At 43.1% G+C, this 24,790-nt stretch overlaps 1 protein-coding gene across 1 annotated transcript in view; it reads right to left on the bottom strand.

The window, feature by feature from the left end:
• Nucleotides 1-24,790, bottom strand: part of LOC126234509 (proto-oncogene tyrosine-protein kinase receptor Ret-like) — a 98,371-nt gene that overhangs the window by 58,818 nt on the left and 14,763 nt on the right. Inside the window, exons 3-4 of the mRNA XM_049943203.1 lie at nt 14,769-14,886; nt 7,032-7,146 (exon numbers count right to left, since the gene is read on the bottom strand). Of these exons, the coding sequence (XP_049799160.1) occupies nt 7,032-7,146; nt 14,769-14,886 (233 nt within the window). The remainder of the gene's footprint in view (nt 1-7,031; nt 7,147-14,768; nt 14,887-24,790) is intronic.

Genomic DNA, 24,790 nt, shown 5'->3' on the forward strand with positions numbered 1-24,790 from the left:
TTCATCTTATATCCCCCTTTCAAGACGCTATCCATTCCATTCAACTGCTCTTCCAAGTCCTTTGCTGTCTCTGACAGAATTACAATGTCATCGGTGAACCTCAAAGTTTTTATTTCTTCTCCATGGATTTTAATACCTACTCCGAATTTTTCTTTTGTTTCCTTTACTGCTTGCTCAATATACAGATTGAATAACATCGGGGAGAGGCTACAACCCTGTCTTACTCCCTTCCCAACCACTGCTTCCCTTTCATGTCCTTCGACTCTTATAACTGCCATCTGGTTTCTGTACAAATTGTAAATAGCCTTTCGCTCCCTGTATTTTACCCCTGCCACCTTCAGAATTTGAAAGAGAGTATTCCAGTCAACATTGTCAAAAGCTTTCTCTAAGTCTACAAATGCTAGAAACGTAGGTTTGCCTTTCCTTAATCTTTCTTCTAAGATAAGTCGTAAGGTCAGTATTGCCTCACGTGTTCCAGTATTTCTACGGAATCCAAACTGATCTTCCCCGAGGTCGGCTTCTACCAGTTTTTCCATTCGCCTGTAAATAATTCGTGTTAGTATTTTGCAGCTGTGGCTTATTAAACTGATTGTTCGGTAATTTTCACATCTGTCAACACCTGCTTTCTTTGGGATTGGAATTATTATATTCTTCTTGAAGTCTGAGGGTATTTCGCCTGTTTCATACATCTTGCTCACCAGATGGTAGAGTTTTGTCAGGACTGGCTCTCCCAAGGCCATCAGTAGTTCCAATGGAATGTTGTCTACTCCGGGGGCCTTGTTTCGACTCAGGTCTTTTGGTGCACTGTCATTCTCTTCACGCAGTATCGTATCTCCCATTTCATCTTAATCTACATCCTCTTCCATTTCCACAATATTGTCCTCAAGTACATCGCCCTTGTATAGACCCTCTATATACTCCTTCCACCTTTCTGCTTTCCTTCTTTGCTTTGAACTGGGTTTCCATCTGAGTCCTTGATGTTCATACAAGTGGTTCTCTATCTCCAAAGGTCTCTTTAATTTTCCTGTAGCCAGTATCTATCTTACCCCTAGTGAGATAAGCCTCTACATCTTTACATTTGTCCTCTAGCCATCGCTGCTTAGCCATTTTGCAATTCCCGTCGATCTCATTTTTGAGACGTTTGTATTCCTTTTTGCCTGCTTCATTTACTGCATTTTTATATTTTCTCCTTTCATCAATTAAATTCAATATTTCTTCTGTTACCCAAGGATTTCTACTAGCCCTCATCTTTTACCTACTTGATCCTCTGCTGCCTTCACCACTTCATCCCTCAAAGCTACCCATTCTTCTTCTACTGTATTTCTTTCCCCCATTCCTGTCAATTGTTCCCTTATGCTCTCCCTGACACTCTGTACAACCTCTGGTTCTTTCAGTTTATCCGGGTCCCATCTCCTTAAGTTCCCACCTTTTTGCAGTTTCTTCAGTTTCAATCTACAGGTCATAACCAATAGATTGTGGTCTGAGTCCACAACTGCCCCTGGAAATGTCTTACAATTTAAAACCTGGTTCCTAAATCTCTGTCTTACCATTATATAATCTATCTGATACCTTTTAGTATCTCCAGGATTCTTCCATGTATACAACCTTCTTTCATGATTCTTAAACCAAGTGTTAGCTATGATTAAGTTGTGCTCTGTGCAAAATTCTACCAGGCGGCTTCCTCTTGCATTTCTTAGCCCCAATCCATATTCACCTACTACGTTTCCTTCTCTCCCTTTTCCTACTACCGAATTCCCGTCACCCATGACTATTAAATTTTCGTCACCCTTCACTATCTGAGTAATTTCTTTTATTTCATCATACATTTCTTCAATTTCTTCGTCATCTGCAGAGCTAGTTGGCATATAAACTTGTACTACTGTAGTAGGTGTGGGCTTCGTATCTATCTTGGCCACAATAATGCGTTCACTATGCTGTTTGTAGTAGCTTACCCGCATTCCTATTTTCCTCTTCATTATTAAACCTACTCCTGCATTTCCCCTATTTGATTTTGTGTTTATAACCCTGTAGTCACCTGGTCAGAAGTCTTGTTCCTCCTGCCACCGAACTTCACTAATTCCCACTATATCTAACTTTAACCTATCCATTTCCCTTTTTAAATTTTCTAACATACCTGCCCGATTAAGGGATCTGACATTCCACGCTCCGATCCGTAGAACGCCAGTTTTCTTCCTCCTGATAACGAGTAGTCCCCGCCCGGAGATCCGAATGGGGGACTATTTTACCTCTGGAAAATTTTACCCAAGAGGACGCCATCATCATTTAATCATACAGTAAATCTGCATGCCCTCGGGAAAAATTACGGCCGTATTTTCCCCTTGCTTTCAGCCGTTCGCAGTACCAGCACAGCAAGGCCGTTTTGGTTATTGTTACAAGGCCAGATCAGTCAATCATCCAGACTGTTGCCCTTGCAACTACTGAAAAGGCTGCTGCCCCTCTTCAGGAACCACACGTTTGTCTGGCCTCTCAACAGATACCCCTCCGTTGTGGTTGCACCTACGGTACGGCTATCTGTATCGCTGAGGCACGCAAGCCTCCCCACCAACGGCAAGGTCTATGGTTCATGGGGGTCAGCTCTCTATATTATCGAGAGTGAGAGACTTCAGTACCGAAAACTCTGTGCCAGATGGGTTCCCAAGCTGGTGACCGACAATCACAAAACAAAGCGAGTGGGCACCGTCTTAACGGTTCTCCAGCGCTACGAATGATGAAGGAGCAGATTTTTTGAACAGAATTATCACAGGGGACGAGACGTAGGTCCATTTCGAAAATGGAAAAACAAAAGAGCAATTCAAAAAGTGGGTACATTCTCACTTCCCGAGTAAATAAAGAAATGCAAGCGAACCTTCTTCATCAGAAATTGTATGGCCAGTATGTTCTGGGACTGAAAAGGAGTTTTGTTGGTGAGATTCATCGAACGTCGCTCGACCATCGCTGCAGCCTCATACAGCGCGACTCTTTAGAAGAAGCGAAGAGGAATGTTGTCATTAGGCATTGTCCTTGTTCTTGACAATGTTCGGCTGCACACAGCAGCTGCAACAAAGACGCACCTCCAACGTTTTCGTAGGGAAGTGTCTGATAACCCAACACGCAGCACGAGAATGGCTCGCTCATATTTTCAATCCTTTGCTCACATGAAACACTAGTTACGGGGACAGCATTTTGACATACACTCCTGGAAATTGAAATAAGAACACCGTGAATTCATTGTCCCAGGAAGGGGAAACTTTATTGACACATTCCTGAGGTCAGATACATCACATGATCACACTGACAAAACCACAGGCACATAGACACAGGCAACAGAGCATGCACAATGTCGGCACTAGTACAGTGTATATCCACCTCTCGCAGCAATGCAGGCTGCTATTCTCCCATGGAGACGATCGTAGAGATGCTGGATGTAGTCCTGTGGAACGGCTTGCCATGCCATTTCCACCTGGCGCCTCAGTTGGACCAGCGTTCGTGCTGGACGTGCAGACCGCGTGAGACGACGCTTCATCCAGTCCCAAACATGCTCAATGGGGGACAGATCCGGAGATCTTGCTGGCCAGGGTAGTTGACTTACACCTTCTAGAGCACGTTGGGTGGCACGGGATACATGCGGACGTGCATTGTCCTGTTGGAACAGCAAGTTCCCTTGCCGGTCTAGGAATGGTAGAACGATGGGTTCGATGACGGTTTGGATGTACCGTGCACTATTCAGTGTCCCCTCGACGATCACCAGTGGTGTACGGCCAGTGTAGGAGATCGCTCCCCACACCATGATGCCGGGTGTTGGCCCTGTGTGCCTCGGTCGTATGCAGTCCTGATTGTGGCGCTCACCTGCACGGCGCCAAACACGCATACGACCATCATTGGCACCAAGGCAGAAGCGACTCTCATCGCTGAAGACGACACGTCTCCATTCGTCCCTCCATTCACGCCTGTCGCGACACCACTGGAGGCGGGCTGCACGATGTTGGGGCGTGAGCGGAAGACGGCCTAACGGTGTGCGGGACCGTAGCCCAGCTTCATGGAGACGGTTGCGAATGGTCCTCGCCGATACCCCAGGAGCAACAGTGTCCCTAATTTGCTGGGAAGTGGCGGTGCGGTCCTCTACGGCACTGCGTAGGATCCTACGGTCTTGGCGTGCATCCGTGCGTCGCTGCGGTCCGGTCCCAGGTCGACGGGCACGTGCACCTTCCGCCGACCACTGGCGACAACATCGATGTACTGTGGAGACCTCACGCCCCACGTGTTGAGCAATTCGGCGGTACGTCCACCCGGCCTCCCGCATGCCCACTATACGCCCTCGCTCAAAGTCCGTCAACTGCACATACGGTTCACGTCCACGCTGTCGCGGCATGCTACCAGTGTTAAAGACTGCGATGGAGCTCCGTATGCCACGGCAAACTGGCTGACACTGACGGCGGCGGTGCACAAATGCTGCGCAGCTAGCGCCTTTCGACGGCCAACACCGCGGTTCCTGGTGTGTCCGCTGTGCCGTGCGTGTGATCATTGCTTGTACAGCCCTCTCGCAGTGTCCGGAGCAAGTATGGTGGGTCTGACACACCGGTGTCAGTGTGTTCTGTTTTCCATTTCCAGGAGTGTAGATAACAATGTACAGACCAGCTTAGAGAAATCAATGAAAGCCCAGGCGACTGCCCTCTATGATGAGGATATTGGAAAGTTGGAACCACGCTACGACAAACGTCTACTATGTAGAGAAGTAGCTGCCCGGTATAGCTAAATACTGCAAATAAATCATTTTCGATTTTCATTGCTGTGTTCATTCGCGACGTCTCGCGGGTTAAGTTGAAACACTCTGAAGATCTGTCTCGTGGTGTTCGTCCGTGATCACCAACACTTGCAGATCACCGCTACCTGCAAATTACGTACCCGAGGAGATTGCAGCAGCACTACGCGCAGTTTGCCGGAGGAGACTCGGAACGCGCGCGATAACGTCAACAACACTTTCAATTCGTACCTTACACACCCCAAATAAACACGATACGAAACCAATGAACACTACATAGACACAACAAAACGTGAAATGGTGGCAGAAACTCTGTGCTTGGCTGACAAACCACACAAAATGTGTGTGTAACGACAGCAGCAGAAGCTTGTTAACGGGACACAAGCAAAGAAAAAACACATCAAAAACCGCAAATAACACACTAAATAACGCGATATATAGCGATTCCCAGTCAGAAATGTACAATAAACAGAAAAACAAACTACGTTTCGTTGTTTGTAGATGCCAAGTCGCAGACTGCTTGGTAGGTGGAAAGCTACCACCATACACATTATGTGAGGTATGTAAACAGATGTATATATCGACATTATTTCCAAATTAATACAAAACTAAAATCTTTAAACATATCGTACATGGACAACATGCAATGCCTAAACTCCGTGACATATGTCTCAACGTTCTACTGCTGTGGAAACTACTGTAACATACTTAGCACTTAAAAATCGCTCCGTTTTCAAATAATTGCTGAAACATGTCGAGGTAAAACAGAACTATAAAATAGTGTCTTGCACATGACGGAATTCCTCTCCAGGTTTCTGTTTAGCTTCGTAAGGCTTTGTCTTTCATTTTCTGATTCCCTTGAGTCTCAGCTCACACACGTTCTAAGGTAGGGCCAGCCGCGGCGTGCTAAACCTAATGCATTCAGTGTATGTGGGCCACAGTTAATTGTTAGAGATGAATGGGAATGACAGAGGAAGGGGATGAGTGTTGTCAGGTCGCATAAGCAGCGAGTACTGCATATTTGCTATGAAATGACGTTGCAGTATCAAACAGAAAGAATGTAAAGATTTAATTGACAATGAAAGAGCAAAAACTTACAATGATCGACAGGTAGGATTCATTGTTCTGTATATCACAAAGCACTCTGTGATGAATTTGGAGGCGTGGAGGACGTGAAGAAATTGATGGTAGGAATAGTGAAATTTCTGAAGCGGTAGCATTATTCCATTGTCAGGTGCAACAGTTTACAGTGGAACTGAACGAAGAGTATGGAGATTCCACATATTACTGTAACATCAAGGGGCATGTCTGGAACGATTTTTCGACTTAAAACTCGCTATCGTAGAATTTATGAAGGAAAAATGAGCGCAGGAACGAAAACTAGAACACCCAGAATGGAGTGCAAATTGACTGCACATGATCCATAGTAAGACATCGCAAGGTAACTTCTTTCTGATTTAATGTGGACACATTTAAAAAGAAAATCGCGTTTTATAAGGGACACATTCTGACAAAGACAGTCTTGTTTGCTACGTTCACTGGCGTTAACGAAAACCTGACGTCTGGGGAATTCGTTGTGGTCTTGAAAGGATCACAAGAAAAATTTCATAAAGATTTTGAGCACACTGTCAACCTTACACCAGTTGCCCAGCTGTTTCCGAGACCGTTTGCCGTTTCAGTTGAAAGCGTCGCTATTCATGTGCAGATGTAACTGAATGACCTGCGAGGTAATTCCCGTCTTAATGACAAATCCTTTTAGCTTCAAACTGTCCAGAACGTGTACATTGCTTTCCTCAGGTAGAGTTTCCAATCTTTATAACGAGGTTGGAAAAGTGCTACAATATTTTGATCGAAATATTTGTGTGAAATACAGTTTCTCGACTATGAAACTAAATAAATCAAAATTTTGTGGCAACATGAGTGCGAAAATCAGTGAAATTGTCTGCGTTTTCTTGTGTGCCAACGGTCTGTACCAGGTAAAAATTATGCCTTCAGCGCGCTGAAAATAATTAATTAATACTGAAAATTTGTTTTGTTTGTGACCTATGTTGTTGACAAATGTGAAATATAAAACCAAGTAGTATGCAGTGCAAGTGTTCTGCCATTTAAATGTGGCGCGTTCGCATTTTTCCCCTCATCCTCCTCCTCACGGTCAGAGAGAGTGACGTGGCGGTGGGGAAAACGTGAAGCGAGGCTGGGCGCTTTCGCACTCGTGCCCGGGAACGGCCTCCCCTGTTCTAAGGTATACAGGTGGTACAAACGTTGTCCTCACCCGTGACGCCGGCGATGTCGATGGCCCTGGCGCGCAGCACGCGGCCGAACTCTCCCTCCCCCAGCGTCTTCTCCAGCAGCAGGCGAGAGCGCGGAAACTCCCACTGCGGGTCCACCTGCAGCACAGCCGTCACACTTACTGGAGGCTGCTGCCTTGTAATCATATCACACACTTCCACATGTATAACACGCATAAACCAATACGTTCAGTTAGATGTAGATAACAGTAATAATGAAACTGAATTACTGGCTTTACTCTCACTAATACGATACTTATTAGCTCTTACAGCACGGTGGAATAAATAAGATGTTAACTAGATAATTTTGATCTCCATATACTTCCTATCAAGCTGATAAAAGTGCATAGCGATGTATTTTAAACTCAAATATTGGTAACCAGCACATTCGATATACTTTTTGTTCCACAGAACCATTGTGAGCGGATCTACATCTGCATGGATACTCTCTAAGTCACACTTAAGTGCCTGTCATATGGTTCATCGAACCACCTTCACAATAATTGTGTATTATTCCACTCTCCAACAGCGTGCAGAAAAAATGAACACGTATCTCTTTCCATGCGAACTCTGATTTCCCTTATTTTATTATGATGATCGTTTCTTCGTATGTACGTTGGCGTCAACAAGTATTTTCATCTTCATAGGAGAAAACTGGTGATCGAAATTTCTTGAGAAGATCCCGCTGCATGACCATACTATAGTTGTATTATTACTAATTACAGTAGCTGTAGGGTATGCCCTAAGCTATATACTATTTATTGCCTATAAAAACCGAAATATACTTCACAGACATTTAACTGAAACCATCTGAACAACATTACCAACCACGCCTACGTTTTAATGAGGTCCACCCCAAATTCTGTATCATGTCCGTCACGTGACTGAATGACATCTATGATACTGCAACTATTTCCTTCGTGGGGGTTTGCTCGATTCCTCTCTCGGGTAGAATGTTTCTGGCACGGTTGGCTTGACTGTTGTCGAAGAGCGCTACTGACCCTTCCCTCCCGCCTCCCCATCACGTTACTTTCAAGTCCCCAGTGAGCGCAGCATCTGATACACTGTCCTTGTTTTCTACTTCCTCTCTCCCCTACCTACCACCACTGTGTAACACAACGAAATTTCCTGATTACTACTGAGTAACTGCTTCGTTTACTGTCCCTTCTTGTCGACTTCCGGTTGCTTAGTGGTGTTTGGGGAAGCCGTGCCGGGCCTCGTATGGTAGACGCCTGCCCACTCCATTCCCCCCGCCCCCTCCTGCCATAGTACCGGAAGAGCTCCACATGTGCTCATCTCCCATCATCCCTACCTGCCGTCTCCTTGCAAAGAAAGATCAGTTTTCCCCATTTGCATTTTCTGTTTTGCTATAACTTTGGAAGTATAGTTTATATTTCCCTTTCATGTTACCCTACAAAAATAAAAAAAATTAAAAAAGCGAGAAAGTGCTTAAAGTTGTCAGCACAGTTGACTGCCATTTCGAGGACCCGCGTTCGATTCCCGGTACGTCAGGGATTTTTACTTGGTGGGAGGAATGATGCAGGATGCACTCAGCCTCGTGAGGCCAACTAAGCGGTTGCTCGACCGATTAGTAGCGGTTCCAAAACAAAAAACCCGACAACGACCGGAAGAATGTTGATTATCAAACAGTTCAATTCGCGAGTTTTTGTAAAAAAAGTAATTACTTACGATTTGCTGATATGCGTTTTCTCACATCTGGTCTGGAGATCGCACAACCGCTTTTATCTCTGTCATATAATCACATCTTGGTGTTATTGCCTTCCACACAAAGATGTGATTATATGGCAGTGATAAAAGTGGTAGTGCGACCTCCAGACCAGATGTGAGGAAACGCATATCATCAAATCGTAAGTAATTACTTTTTTTTACAAAAAATCATTAAGTGAACTGTTTGATAATCTGTAACTAACAAAACTGTATCGTTATAGATCCCACTGATGATGTCTTAGAACAGGAGAAGGGGAAACGCGTATGGGATAAATAAAGTAACTAGCAGCAGGTAAAGGCAGTTTTATTTACAAAACAAGTACTGCTGCTCTTGGTCGTTAAGTGAAGGTCGTTGGCCTCTGCATTGTCCATGGTGAGAGGTAATGGCTGAAATTTGGTCTTGTCGACGCACTCGTGACACTGTGGATCTCGGAATATTGGACTGCCTAACGATTTCCGAAATGGAATGTCCCATGTGTCTACCTTCAACTACCATTCCGCGTTCAGAGTTGTTAATCCCGTCGTGCCGCCGTAATCACGACGGAAGCCTTTTCACATGAATCACCCGAGTACAAATGGCAGCTCCACCAAAGCACTGCCCTTTGATACCTTGTTCACGCGATAACACCGCAATTTGTATATGTGCATATCGCTAACCCATGACTTTTGTCACCTCAGCGTAGCCTGTATACAGGGTCATTCAGCTGCCACTGCCGCTGTCCTTTTATGCAACCCGCAACGTTCATTAACCATGCGTAAGTTTTTCGTATTCTGTCGCTCGCTATGCACAAACTACTAGAGTACAGAAAAAATGAATAGGATCTTTTTTAGAAAATTTAATGGAGTTAAATTTTTACGAGAATACGTTTTCGCTGGAGGCCATGGTTTTAAAGCTATTCAAGAAAAATGTCAGAAGTGACCTTTAAATGCGCCTTCACGCCTACACTCATTCTCACCAGTCTGTTTCTTGCTCGTAGCACTCCCTCCTAACAATGTACGAAAATATCCGACTACGCGAACTATTCCCGATATTCGACCGTTTTTGTCTCTATTTATTGGCTATCAGCATAGTCGACTATTTCTTTATTGCTATTAATTTGAACGTTCCCGGGTAATGAAAGAGAAACGACTTCTGTAAGATTTACAATAAAACTAATTACGTTGACAATTCGATCCAAACTTAACCTTTACAAGCACAGTAGTTTCGTAGTGAGAGTGCATGACGAATACAACAATGCCAGTGTCTATTTTATGCTGTTAAAATCTCACAAAATCTATAAGTAAAATTTACAGAAACATCACTTTTATAATTTCTAAGTGCTCGACTAAGCTGATGTCATAATAAGATCAGTCAATGAAGGCCAGAAAGATCAGATGCGGGAAATAATTCGTAATAATTCGTACAGTCCCTAATTTTTGTACATTCGTAGGAGGGAGTACCATCAACAACATACTATAAGAGAGTTTGATCGGTGGGGGTTGAGTGTGGGGTCACTTTAGTATATTTTCTTGAATAAGCCGGAAACTGCGGCCACCAGCTGAAACGTGTCCTAGAACAAATTTTAACTACGGTACATTTTCTACAAAAAGGTCCTGTTCATTTTTTTATGAAGAACCGATAGTTTTCGCTTCGCGAGCGTGAGAATATGAAACTCCGCGCGTGGTTTTTGAAGACCAGAAATAACACTGTAGGCTGCATAAAATGACATCGGTAGGGATAGCTAAATCAGCCTGTATAATTATTACTGCATAGACTTATGCTACCTTAGAGTGTTGTGTTAAACTATTGTTCCAAAAATTCTTTCTAAGGGAGAAGGTTTTCTTACATATGTATCGACGAAGACATGCATGGATGCGTGAACCGTTATTTCAGGCAAATTCTGAGGCGAAACAATGCTTTCTACTTGTTTACGTACTAGAAAACAGGGCTTTTATTTGAACACTTTACCTTTTTCCTGTTAAACACCACCATATCTTTTTCGGTGTCAATTTCGTGGTGGTAATGATTCTTTCGACTTATCGAATATGGTAGATAATTTCAGAAAAGTATCCGAAAGAAACAAGAATAAGTGCAATAAAAATTAAACAGATACACACAAACTGTACACAGCCATATAACAAATTATTTTGGACATCGGAAAATACGAAAATTATAAAATATCGTTAAAGGATAGATCACTTCAAGTACAAATTATATTTAAGGTAAACAGTAAAGAAACTCTTTTTTGTAAGTATTATGTCATCTTTATTTTTTAAACTCTTTACTTACTCTGGGAAATTACCGGTATCAACGACCAATAATTCACAGTTCTTTTTCATATTATTCATCGTTTTTATGCTACAACTGAATTACATTTTATTTATTAATGTAACTTAAAAGTAAAATTGATAATTTTTCTTCAATATAATTAATAATTTTAACCAGGTAATCTGTGAAGACTCGGTAGCTTTGGCAAGTTTCAATATAGTTCTTGTGAACAAGTTTTAGTCCAGTATCCGGATGGGGGCAATAGCTTTAAAGCAGGACCTAAAGTCACCACACACTTCATAACTTTTTACAGCTCTCTCTATCCTGTTGTCCGTCTTCATGTATTACTTCTTCCTCTTCTTTCCTTCAAGATTCATTTCCACTTCATGCAGATGCAAATTATGAGCTCCTTTTCCTTCCTCAAGCATTCCACAAAGTTCTTTTTTTTTTCAGTGTGATCTCCAATAATGTTATTTACTTTGTTGTGCCACGCTGCAATGGCATTCGTCGTTGGGTGGATTTTTCCGTATCATTTCCACACTGCGATGGGAATATCACAGTTCTGTAGGGAGGTATACACAAAGAAGTCAAAAAACTGAGGGAGCCTTTCGTTATCAGGAGCTTTCGCATGAATCTCAACTCAGCCACTACTTACGTCCGCTGGATTTACAGATGCCAGCGCTACACCATGCTGAGGTGAAGTCTTAAATCTTCGTTCTGACGGTAACCGTCAGTAAGATCGAGATAATGAATATTTGTCTAGAAGGTGATAGATTAGAGGACAGGATAGACATTTTTAATGGAAGGAACGAAAAAGAAATCTTGAAAAAGTCTTCCATTTTTAGGAATGTAACATATAAGAGCTTCAGCCAACAGTTTGCACAAATCTGCGCCATAAATGAATGCGGAATCAGAAGGCTCCAGCGGAAAATTCTTCCTATTGTATGTGCCGTGCTCTTATTAAGAAGAACATCACCTATGTTAGCGTGTTTCGTCTGATTAAACAAGCAGTTTATTTACCAGTGGCGGCAAAGAAAAGTGAATGTCGATATTGACGCAGCTGTAATATTGACCCTTAAAAAGTTTTCCTGTCAAATGAAATAAGTGGGTGTTATTTCCATATGAAAATCAATTTCAATGTAGTTCTTGGGCTATTGTGGGTTCTCCACGTTTGACGCCACTGATAAAGCAAGGTGCTTTTCATGTTTGTCTGAGTGAGATGTAACAAAAATCTTATCTTTATTATGAAGAGCCCTCAGTTCATCCACATATATCTCTGATAAGGGCGCAACACTAGACCATCGCAGACATATGTATCTGTAATAATCACGCGGGAGCGACCTCTCAAGTCACTTGAGCAGCGCATCCATGTTAATAAGGCGGGAACGATCGACAAATCTCCGGTGTCCGCAATTATTTACACAATCGAAGGCTTTTACATAATCTATAAAGACTAAATGCTTCCCTGCATTACATTCGCACCTTCTCTCTATTAACTGCTTCGAACGTTCACTACTCAGTATAACTTAGTGGGTGCTATTAGCCAGTCATTGAGCGATTCACATCTCCCTATCTCAGAAAAGCTCCAGGACAGGCTTTTTTTAAAAAAATAAAAAATTGCATTTGCCGAGTAATTGCATTTACTCCTATGGAAGTAGTCCCCTCGGCCGTCTATATACAGTAGCCAACGTTTCTGAAGGTCTTGCTAGCAAGCGAAGGAATTTTCAACTGCGATGCCTCTGAGCTCATTTGATATACCACGCTGGACATCTGCGATACCTTGATGAAGTTTTTCTGTCAGCCGCCCTTTAACTTGTGGAAACAAGAAAAAATCGCAAGACTAGAGGTGAGGCGAGAATAGCGGATGTGGAATGGTAATAACGGAATGTCTGGCCTGATACACGGTAACAGATGGTGTTGCATTTGGATGCCGTAAGAACCAGTCCTGAGAATGCTACAAATCATGGCGGCGACGTCGGATTGCCTGTCACAAACGTTTCAGGACTTCGATGTAAAAAGTTTGGTTCACTGTTTGACCTAGACGAATATAATCATGGTGAACTAATCCTTTATTATCAAAGAATGCTATCAACACTGTCTTTGTTCCCGTAGGTTGTCGTTTGAGTTTTTTTCGAGACTGGCGGTGCAGAACTCCGCCATTCAGCGATATAACGCTTCGTTTGAGGGTCATACTGGTAGCACTAACTTTCATCACCACCAATAATCTTCGACGGAAATGAGGTATCACGTCTGGTTCTGTCCAGTAGTTCCGCAGGAATTCTCAGTATTTCCTCTTTCTGTTCGTCTGTTAGTGTGTGAGGGATGAGTTTTGCATTAAGTTTCCGTTTCCCTCAATCGTCGCGTAAAATCTTATGACACATATCATTATTCAAATTAAGTTATTCCGGTATCTCACGCACAGTTGCATGACGGTCTTCTTGCAATAACTGCCTTACACGCTCCGCGGTATGTGCTGTAGATGGGCGACGAGCTCTGGGATAGTCTTGCAGCGATTCTCTGCCTCGACGAAACCTTTCGTGCCACTCGAAAGCACGACTTCTTGAAAGTGCCTCGTCTGCACATGCTTACGTAATCATTGTCCACGTTTCACTAGCGGTTTTCCCGAGCTTAACGCAGAACTCTTTGCTCACAATTAGCATACATTGCGTCACCGTAATTAATGCGCCAACAACCCAAACAGTTTGTTGCTAAGCACAGCCCTGCCACCTAGTGAGTTTGCGCGGGAACGTGGCCAAGGTCATTACGAGGACGCAAATACACCAGGTGACATAAAAACAATTTCTTTTCCTTTTTAGTGTAGCAAACTCGTAAATAATTGAAACTGCGTGTCGGGCCGAGACTCGAACTCGGGACGTTTGCCATTTGCGGGCAAGTGCTCTACCAACTGCGCGTCGTCCTCACAGCTTTACTTCTGCCAGTACCTCGTGTCCTACTTTCCAAACTTAACAGAAGCTCTCCTGCGAACATTGCAGAACTAGCACTCCTGAAAGAAAGGATATTGCAGAGACATGGCATAGCCACAGCCTGGGGGATGTTTCCAGAATGAGATTTTCACTCTGCAGAGGAGTGTGCGCTGATATGAAACTTCCTGGCAGGTTAAAACTGACTGGTCGTGAGTCGTGCTTGCGTAGCTCAGTTGGTAGACCACTTGCCCGCGAAAGGCTCAGGTCCCGAGTTCGAGTCTCGGCCCGGCACACAGTTTCAATCTGCCAGGGAGTTTCATATGAGCGCACACTCCGCTGCAGAGCGAAAATCCCATTCTGGAAACGTCCCCCAGGCTGTGGTTAAGCCATGTCCCCGCAATATCCTTTCTTTCAGGAGTGCTGGTTCTGCAAGGTTCGCAGAAGAGCTTCTGTTAAGTTTGGAAGGTAGGAGACGAGGTACTGACAGAAGTAAAGCTGTGAGGACGGGGCGTGAGTCGTGCTTAGGTAGCTCAGTTGGTATTGCACTTGCCCGCGAAAGGCAAAGGTCCTGAGTTTGAGTCTCGGTCCGGCACACAGTTTTAATCTGCCAGGAAGTTTCATATCAGCGCACTCTCCGCTGCAGAGTGAAAATCTCATTCTGGTAAGTAATTTTTATAAAACCGGCCTGAAACGTTTCTGCCAAATTTCTCCGCTCGCGGCAGAAGTGAAAGACGAAGACGCAAGTTGTGCGCCTCACCAGAGGTGCTGCTGCTTCAGCTGCTGTTGGCTCGGGCTGCCTCCAGTAGTCAGCGGGTACTCACCGGCGGCCTGTCGTCGTGCGGCAGCAGGCAGTGCGCGCGCTGCACGTAGTCCGAGGCGGAGGCCGCCGCCGCGCCCGCCGCCGCCAGCTTCCGCTCGCACTGGGCGCGTCTGCACAGCCTGCGACACCACACACAGTGCGTCGCGTCAAAACGCTTCACTGCAATGTCCGCAGCGCGTCCGCTACTCGGACGACATTGTTCTACAGTGGTAAAAATGAATGATGTATATGGCCGAAACTTTAACACTGCACGTTGCGGCCCAGAAAGATGATCTCAGTAGATTGGTTGGTTTGCAATGTAATTCTAGCCCATGTTCCTACCGTGAGAGGGCAGTTGTGTAGTATGAGCCAACCGTGTCACCTTTAAACATTGCACTACCTGCGCTGTGTGTCATTACAAGTGTTGTGTTGCTTCAGGATGGTTCGGACAACAATCGGAGGCTTCATACAGTCACTCTGATGGAGCTGGGAATGAAACAGGTAGACATCGCTGTGAATTAATTTGATGTCTCTAGAATATGGAGCAAGTTCCTAGCGACAGGATCAGTTGAGGATCGTCAAAGAAGTGGCCGCAGAAAAAAAATAACAGGTGTGTGGGAACCATGTCTGCGTATTACAGTATGAGGTAACGGGCGAGTTGTGGCGTCCTGGAAATATTATATGTTCAGAGTTGGGGTGGCCGCTCGGCCAGCCGCGGCCCGGCAGCAAACATGTGGTGCCATACGTTAGCCGGACGAGAGGGGTAGCCTCAGCGCATGGTCCAACCGCGTGGCTGGGAATTCCGCTGTGACGAGGACGGTGCTTTGTGTCGATGAAGGAGATGTCTATTCCGGGAGTGCCAAAGATGGCGTACTTTGAGAGACCTTAATGGCAACATTTCACACTTCGTATAGAAATTAATAGTAGCCAGAGGAATCATGATACCTCAAAAAGAAACATGTATATTACCATTATTTGCACGACGCTTCTGATGGTGTAATCGGATATTCAATATCTTTATTAGTTTAAAGTTTAGTATCTGACTGTAAATTAGACAAGTAACACCCAGCAACGAATTTCCAAAATGTAAACACTTCATCCGATTTTGTAGATCGACGTGTCTTTAGGAAGCTATTAGTGTAAACCTAAATTGGTATAAATTACAGGCATGTAACTTGAATAGTACATGAGTTATAAGAGGTCACCGTGGCCGATTACTATCGATCGCGTCAGGCCATAAGTACACCACAGCTACACGAAAAACCGGTAGCTGTATGCTTATAAATATACTTATTCATCTATGCCTTTTTTATATCTGATATATACTATTCATGAAGAAATTGGTGAAATATTTACTGTGTTTTTGAAAGCACGGAGACATTAGGCTCCTGGCCTACCTTCTGCTTCTTTTCTTTTGATATATGTTTATTTAATTGTTTATGTATTTAATAATGTGTGTTAGAGCATGTTTATGGTCCAGCCGTGAGAATAGTTATTTAATTTCAAGTTATTTAAATGTAAATCCAGTATTTCGTATGTACTTAAATATGTTTGTGGGTGCGTTAGCTTGAAGACATGGCGCGAGCGCTCTAGCCAATCAGAGCGCTCGTGAATGGGGAGGAGACTGGATGGAAGCGGGGAAAAGCGTCGTTTCGAAAGAGGACAGGGAGTTCTGAAGAAGATGGCACACGACACGAAAAGTGCTGGACGCAACGGCGCGACGGAAGCGGAGTCGCGGCAGAGACTCGGAGAGTGTGGAGCCGTTCGCGTGGTCGCGTCAGATAGAAATACTTCGGAGTGCCAACTTGCGCACTTGTGAGATTTCCGTGGCTTCTGCAGTGAAGACGTAGTGTGCGTTTAGAAGTGAATATCTCGCGAGCTAAGTTGTTGTACATAACTAATTACGTGCAGTAGGAATCTATTGTTTCCCTGTTATTCAAGTGATGTTTTATTCAATTGCTGGACCACCGACACCAGTAAGAGTTTTGCAGAAATATACCAGTTCTCAAAAGTACTCCTACTATCGCACTCATCATTTTAAGTCGTTAAGACAGTACCTGCAGATTTTATTTAATTGCAATCTTTCATTTATAAATTTATATGTTACATTCATAATTCGCAATTGCCGAGTGATATAAACCTTCGACCATTCGATTCATGTGTGTATTCCTATCGTAAACTGAACAATCAGCAGTATTTGGTCTGTAATGCGGCAACTACGTATCCCAGCCTCTAGACAATGAAACCAGCCAAAACTTTTAATATTTCAACTCAGAGTCGGAGGGTGCGTAGTAGTCTGAAATCCCGCAACAGAAAGCAGGAATGCTCAACACAATGCCACACTTCTACGACGATAGTTCCAAACAGATACAGGAGATCACTTGTCAACACAAGCTACATAAAATAGGCTCCATAAGCAGAGATTACGTCCAAGAATACCTCTCAAGGATCCTTATCTGAATAGTGTTCAAAGAGGGGCTCGTGTCGGATGGTTACGATACCACTCTTCGTGGTATAGCCATAAGTGGGACACAACGCGCTTTTATGACGAGATCCGTATCATTCTCCGCCCTGGGAACACTGATATTCCTATGTGGAAAAACGAGGACAAAGTTTACTCCCTAACTGTATCTTAGATCGCCACCTTATCAAGGTGGTTCAGTTAAGTTTAGTCCACAACCGGTAGCTGAGTGGTTAGAGCGACAGAATGTCAATCCCAAGGGCCCGCGTTCGATTCCCGTCTGGGTCGGAGATTTTCTCCGCTCAGGGACTGGGTGTTGTGTTGTCCTAATCGTCACCATTTCATCCCCATCTACGCGCAAATCGCCGAAGTGGCGTCAAATCGAAAGATTTGCACCCGGCGAACGGTCTACCTGACGGGAGGCCCTAGTCACACGACATTTCCAGTTAAGTTTTGGGGCAGAATCATGTACAAAAGCAGGACACTCCCTTGCGCCACTACAAGCGAGAATGACCGGTGTGAAGTACTGAGACGGCATCCCTGCACGGATTGTGGCTCCATTTGGTGAACATATTGGAGCAGCATTAACGCTTATGGACGACAATGCACGCCTCCCCCACCCCTCATGACAGTCTTGTGAACACCTTCCTAGTGGAGCACAGAATCGGTTCGATGGAATGGCCTCCATGTTCTCCATATCTCAGTTGCATTGATAATGTATGGATCATGTTGAAACAAGCGGTTTGTAATCTTCCATCCTACCTGAGACCTTACAGTGCATCACCGGTCGCTGTGGAGGAATGGGACAATATTCCACAGGTCAACCTGGACAACTTGGTAAGAGTATGCCTAACCGCATTCAAAAGTGTCTCCAATTATGAGGAGGACCAATTAGCTCAAAAAGAATGTGTTAAGCAAGATGACAGTGAAACAATTCTGTAGCGTTTGCACTGGAATCTTTTGTAGGGCCTTGTTTGTGTTTATCAAGTGGAAATGTGTTTATCTTCATTATTTTTGTTTTCTTATGATTGTTCCTTACAGAAAAAATTACCTATCTTTCCTATTACGTCCATTTTGACAATAAAGCAATATGCAGCATGTATTATCACCACTGTATATTAACAAATAGGCAAATTTTTAATCTCAGTGATTTGAATCATGCCATTTTGATTAATAAGGGGATAGCGCCTACTCGCCATTACCGATTTCATCAAAATTTATGTCATAATCAGGTCACGCAGGTCTTGGCCAGAAATGAAAGTGACGCAAGTGGGAGCTCCATATCATCAAGCGTTTATACAAAAAGAAAAAAAATAGCGTTTATGGCGCGGGTTGGCGAAGCGTCAGCCATTTGCGTTAGTGTTGATTCCCGGCAATGGGACGATAATCCGAGATCCGTGGGGTAATCAGAGGGTCGTGAGGTCGAGTCCGTATGCGAAATATCCTTCTTTTTTCACTTTTTACGTTACTTACACTACAAATAAAACGAAAATTAACAAGGTAACTTACTCGTCTGCAGCTCAGTAGGCTATAGCCCTTTCTGCAAAATTATTGCCTACAATCTGTGTATGGCTGTACTGGTTCTTTTGTACAGCGGATTTAAAACACCGTGGATAAGTACGCGGCAAAATATAGGAATGTCGTCTTTACTTCGGCAACCCCAGGGAAACTTACAACAGCCTTATATAAAGTTTTTTGACTCATATGATGAAACCCTACGTGCAGAACATAATTCTTCTGTTAATTGTCTCGTGGGGAAGACAAACAAATCCACAATTATCCGACGAGATTTTTCAAGACGAAGGATTGCTGTCATGTAGTATTAAAATGATTCCCTCGAAATGCACTCATCTACTGCTGCCCTGCGACGTCTATGTTTATTGTCAGTTAAAGAACTTGATCAAAAAGCTTTAAAACCGCTCATCGAGAGAGAAAAAGAAGTCACATCCCAAGGAGATTGCATCAAAATACATTCCATTGTACACCATCAGCTGTCTTCTCCATTGCTTGACGAAATGATGCGTTACGCGTGGTTAGATGCCTTCTATGAATGTAAATCAAGTTTGTTTTTCTATAGAAACTTTAAAACAAATACGTAATTGTAAAAGTGCGGCATTATAACGTGTGCAAGATGCCGAGAAAAATACTCCTTCCCCTGTTTCTAACGATGAACATCCCCCCCAGCACGTGTAAATCGTCAACTATAATGTAAAAGAAGTATCTACTTTTATATACAAAATTATAGTGCGCACCTTATATCCCTTCTTGGAACTTTGTTTCGAATCACAAATTTTCCTTTACCTTGTGTTTTCATGTCTTTTTATGAAAATATAAATACAATATACTGAGCATTATTTAGATTTTTTTTTTTTTTTTTTTTTTTTTTTTTTTTTTTTTTTTTTTTTTTTTTTGCTCTAGGCCAAGCCCTCCATATACTATAGATGTGAACTAAATCGGTGACGACAAGTAGGCGCGTTCCCCTTGTAAGTGGGGACTCTTTTTCTACTCCTTTCCACTTTTTATGTTACAGTTTGTTTTAAGTGTTATTCCTCTTTTTCTGCGTCTAGTGCTATACCACGTGAAAGTGTGCGCGGAAGTTTTCCAAGTATTTGCGAATCGTGTAACTGAGTAGCGATACGGGAGCCCCAAAATTCAGGTATTCGGCTGTGGGAAACCATCTGAAAAATCTCAACCAGACTGGCAGACACATAGACTCTCGTCGTCAATCCACCGATTCGGGTTCGCCTGCTCAAACACCGGTACTGACGTTTTAACGCTAACCGGGCGACTTAGTTAATGATGTATCCGATATCAAATATAAATCTTTATATAACATCTATGTCGTTGTGTGAACATTATGTAAAACAGAGCGCCATATTAGATGTAAGAGAGGATCTGATGGCTCTAATCTTACTAGTGGCTTGTAAATAAATTGATAAATTATAATAAAATAAAAATATTTCGACTGAATCCGATTAATTAGGGCTTGAGATCCATGTTGATACTACCGTCTATAAGACCGATTTGGTTCCTGAAAAAAACATTTGTGGGCGTTCTACATCTTCTGGGTGAAAACAGTTTGTCTCCTTCCTTCCTGATGGCTTTATCATTCATCGAAACATCGGGAGCCACACGGTTGTACTACTGCGGTTCGACAAAAACGTGGAAGCACTGTGAGAATAGCATGCTTGAACGTAAATAAAGCTTGTAGGTTGCTAAAAACCATACAACAGCCAAGATCGCATAAAATATTTCTTTGTTTAAGACAGCCGGTTTCAACAGACTATGCTGTCATCTTCAGTTAAAATCTTTTCGTTGTAAAACACGTTCATTTTACGCTGACTTCACGCACAAGAGGTCAGCCTAAAATCAACGTGTTTTACAACGAAAAGATTTTAAGACATGAAGATGACAGCACAGTCTGCTGAAACCAATCATCTTAAATAAAGAAATATTTTATGCGATCTTGGCTGTTTAATGGTTTTTAACAATTAAACAACTCGCCCTTCAGTACTCTCAAAATGAGAAAATTCAACCTGCAGGTTGCGCTGTTGTATTTGAATCTTCTTAATACGTTGCAAGTATCAGTCGTGGCCAGAACAATGTTCTGAGTAGTTGTGAGCTCACCATGTCGGAGCTAAGTGAATTCAGCCGTGACGAATTGGTGGATGCTTCCGTAACCAAAGGAGCCGAAGTGTTTGGTGTTTCAGTAGGCACCGTATCGAAGATTTATACTGCATAGAAGGAAACCGGAAAAAAATCATAGGCCAAGACACAACGCGGACGCAAGTGTGTGTTGTGTGATCGTGGCGGACGGTCAGTGAAAAGGATCGTGCTGAAAAGTAAGAAGACGACAGCTGCAAACATCACTGCAGAAGTGAATGTCGCACTCGCAAACCCTGCCAGCTGCAAAATAACACGAAGGGAGCTGCAGAAGCAAGAAATTCCAGGGCGAGATGGAATTCCAAAACCACTCGTCAGTGATGCAAATGCTCGTAACAGAAAAGTGTACTGTCTATGCCATCTAATGGAGCAATTGAAGGAAATCATTTGGTTGGGGCAGTTTACGTCCCAAGACTGAAACATGGTGGCGTTCAGCGATAATTTGAGCAGTCATATCGTTTTATTCCGTGAACTCAATGAATAGTCTGCGATGTCGCATTACTGCCAACGATTGTGTGACCATTTTGGCTGATCAGGTCCATCGCACGGTAAAATGTTTGTTCCTCAACGGTGATGCTATGTTCCAAAATGACACAAACCCTGTTCACACAGCTCGCGTAGTCCAGAACTGGTTTTGTAAGCACGAGGATGGTTTATCGCATCTTCCTCAGTCACCACAGTCACCAGATGTCAATGTTTTTGAGCCTTTGCGGCCTGCTTATGAGAGAAGGGTGCATCGTCGGTATCCGCCTCTATCATCGTTCCCTGAACTTGCCACTATTTTGCGGGATGCACACAGAGACAGTATTTGTTCATTCCGACGCGACTGTAATCTGTTTTGAAGGTCAACTGTTTTCCTACACCGTATTATGGATAGCAATGTTTTTTTTCCTTTTTTTTTCTTTTTTTTTCCACAGTTCTGTCCACCCCGTGCATCCTGCATTATTCAACAAATCTCTGACACTGTAAACATTGTTCAAAATTTCTAATTAATTTGTTGGCGTCTGCTATTTATGAAACCTGTTTCTAAGTTACTATTTCTTGTGTGCAATATATTTCTACTGAAAGATTTTACAAAGAGCTATTGTTATGTGGGCTGTTGTTATGGCCGGTATCTCGTACCGGGTGGTTATAAATAATTAAAGTGCGGCTACTCACAGAGGCCCAGTGTGGGCTGCAATTAACGTATGACAGTGAAACTTGGTAGATATTCTACTGCGTTAAAGAGGCACCGAGTTACGCTAGAAAAATAACAGTTCCAATTTTGACCACCAGGCGCAAATCTGGCGCTGTGAATACAAGAAAGACAGAGAAGTGTTTCTATACGTAATGGATTAGGAATGGGACGTTGGCAGAAAAGATCACTGAAGTGAGAGAGGAGTAATGTCGATTTTATTATTAACCGCTGCTTCCACAGTTTGTTCAGTATGAGCAGTGGAGAGATTTGCACCCTTACTTGCTTACCTAACTTCCTTATACTGGCCACACAAACGGCAGCCGGTCCTTGGCTTTCCACATTTTCCTGTCATCTGCATCTTCATCTCCCAGACCCAGTATCTGCATGTCTCCAATGGTATCATCCTTCCATCTCATTCTCGGCGGTCCCAGTGATCTCTTCCCTTCACGTTCTCCATCCATCACAGACTTCACTACCGTGTTCTCCCCTCTCCTTCTCACATGTCCGTACCATCTTAGTCTCTTAATTTTCACACTGCCGCGCGGAATTAGCCGAGCGGTCTTAGGCGCAGCAGTCATGGACTGTGCGGGTGGTCCCGGCAGAGGTTCGAGTCCTTCTTCGGGCATGGGTGTGTGTGTGTTTGTCCTTAAGATAATTTAGGTTAAGTAGTGTGTAAGCTTAAGGACTGATGACCTTAGCAGTTAAGTCCCATACGATTTCACACACACATTTTTTTCACACTCTCTGCGACGTTTGGCACTGTGTATAATTGTAAGAGTTCTCTGTTTTTTCTATTTCTCCACTGTTCATTTTCTTCACTGTTGCATATACTCGTATTTTTCTCAGTACTTTATTTTCAAAAGTGATGAGTTTTTCGTATGTTTTCTTTGTCAGGGTTCATGTCTCTCTTGCATAGCACACTATTGGCTTGATGATGGTCTGATATATTCTTATTTTTGCCTGCCTAGATAGTAACTTCGATCTTATGCTATTTTGCATAGCTCCTAGACACCTTCCCACAGCTTGAATTCTTGTTACTATCACTTGTTCTATAAGGTTTTGTTGGTTGATGTTGACACGTTAATATGTTTGTCTTCAGTATTGCTAGATTTTCGATTTTTAGATGGTTTGGTCCTAAATGAGCTCTTCTTCCTACTACCATGAACTTTGTTTTACCTTCATTTATACTTAGACCTACTTCCTTAGTTTCTTCCAATAGCACAGTCCCCATTTTCACCAGGTCTTACGAGTTCTTTCCTATCAGCACAATATCATCCGCAAAAATTAGGACATTAATCTTTTTTCCTGTGGTGACTCCTGCACTTTCACATGTTACTCTCCTCGGGGTGTTGTTGAGGACCAAATTGAACAGGATTGGTGATATAACATCTCACTGTCTCACTCCTGTTTTTACTTCAAATGCTTCTCAAAACTCCCCCTGTACTTACACTTTACACTTTGATTCAATCACACACATTTTAGTTAGCTTTATAAGCTTTTCAGGTATCCCATACTCTGCCATTATCCTCCACATTTCCTCTCCTACTATGCTGTCGTGTGCTTTGTTGAAATCTATAAACAGGCAAAAGTCATGCTGATTGTGCTCCCAGTTCTTATCTAATATTTGTCTTAGTGTGAACATTGGGTCGATTGTTGATTTACCTTTTCTGAACACTGCTTGTGCTCTGTCTAATATTTCCTCAATGTATAGGTTGAGCCTGTTCAGTATAATTCTTGATATTACTTTATAGCATAAGAGAGCTATCCCTCTGTAGTACTGTGTCAGCATTTTGTCTCCTTTGTTGTATGTGGGACATACAGCAGCAGTTTTCCATTCCTCCGGCGTTACTTCATTTCGCCGTACCTCTTTTATTGGTTTGGCTAACCATTCATGTATCTTCACTCCCCCTTCTTTGATGAACTCTGCTGATATCATGTCTATGCCAGGGGCCTTCCCATTTTTAAGTCTTTTTATTGCCTCGTTCACCTCCATCAGAGTTGGTTCTTCGACTAATGGTTGTGCGTTCTGATAGTTTTCTGCCTTGTTTTCATTGTTGTAGGTATCTATCCTGTTGTTCAGCAGTTCTTCGAAGTATTTCCTTCACTTCTCTAAATTTCCTTCATTCGTAGTGATCAGTTTTCCATTCTCGTCCTACATTATCACAAACTTAGCTCTGTACTCTTTCCTGTAGCTATTCATTGTCCTGTAAAACTGTTACCAATGTTTTGGTTATAGTCCCCCTTAGCCTCCTCTGTTTATACACGAATGCTCTTTTCTCTCGCCTTATTATACTCTTCATTTCTTTCGTGGCTTTCCTCTATGTTGTTTGGTTTTCATGGTAGTTATTGTTCATCATTGCGTGTCTGGCTCTCTTCCTGTCCTGTACTGCTTTTCTACATGTGTCTTTGGACCATTTGTCCTAACATATGTTATTGCCCATTTATGTTTTTTCTCTGTCAAAACATGGTCTATTTGGTTCCAGTTAATCCATCCGGTGACATCAACGTTACTTTATGTATGTCTTTATGGAGGAATGATGTACAGTACTTGCTATTTTCATGTTTCAGCCGCGCGGGATTAGCCGAGCGGCCTATGGCGCTGCAGTCATGGACTGTGCGGCTGGTCCCGGCGGAGGTTCGAGTCCTCACTCGGGCATGGGTGTGTGTGTTTGTCCTTAGGATAATTTATGTTAAGTAGTGGGTAAGCTTAGGGACTGATGACCTTAGCAGTTAATTCCCATAA

The sequence above is a fragment of the Schistocerca nitens genome, chromosome 2 (genome assembly GCF_023898315.1).
Source record: "Schistocerca nitens isolate TAMUIC-IGC-003100 chromosome 2, iqSchNite1.1, whole genome shotgun sequence".
Lineage (NCBI taxonomy): Eukaryota > Metazoa > Arthropoda > Insecta > Orthoptera > Acrididae > Schistocerca > Schistocerca nitens.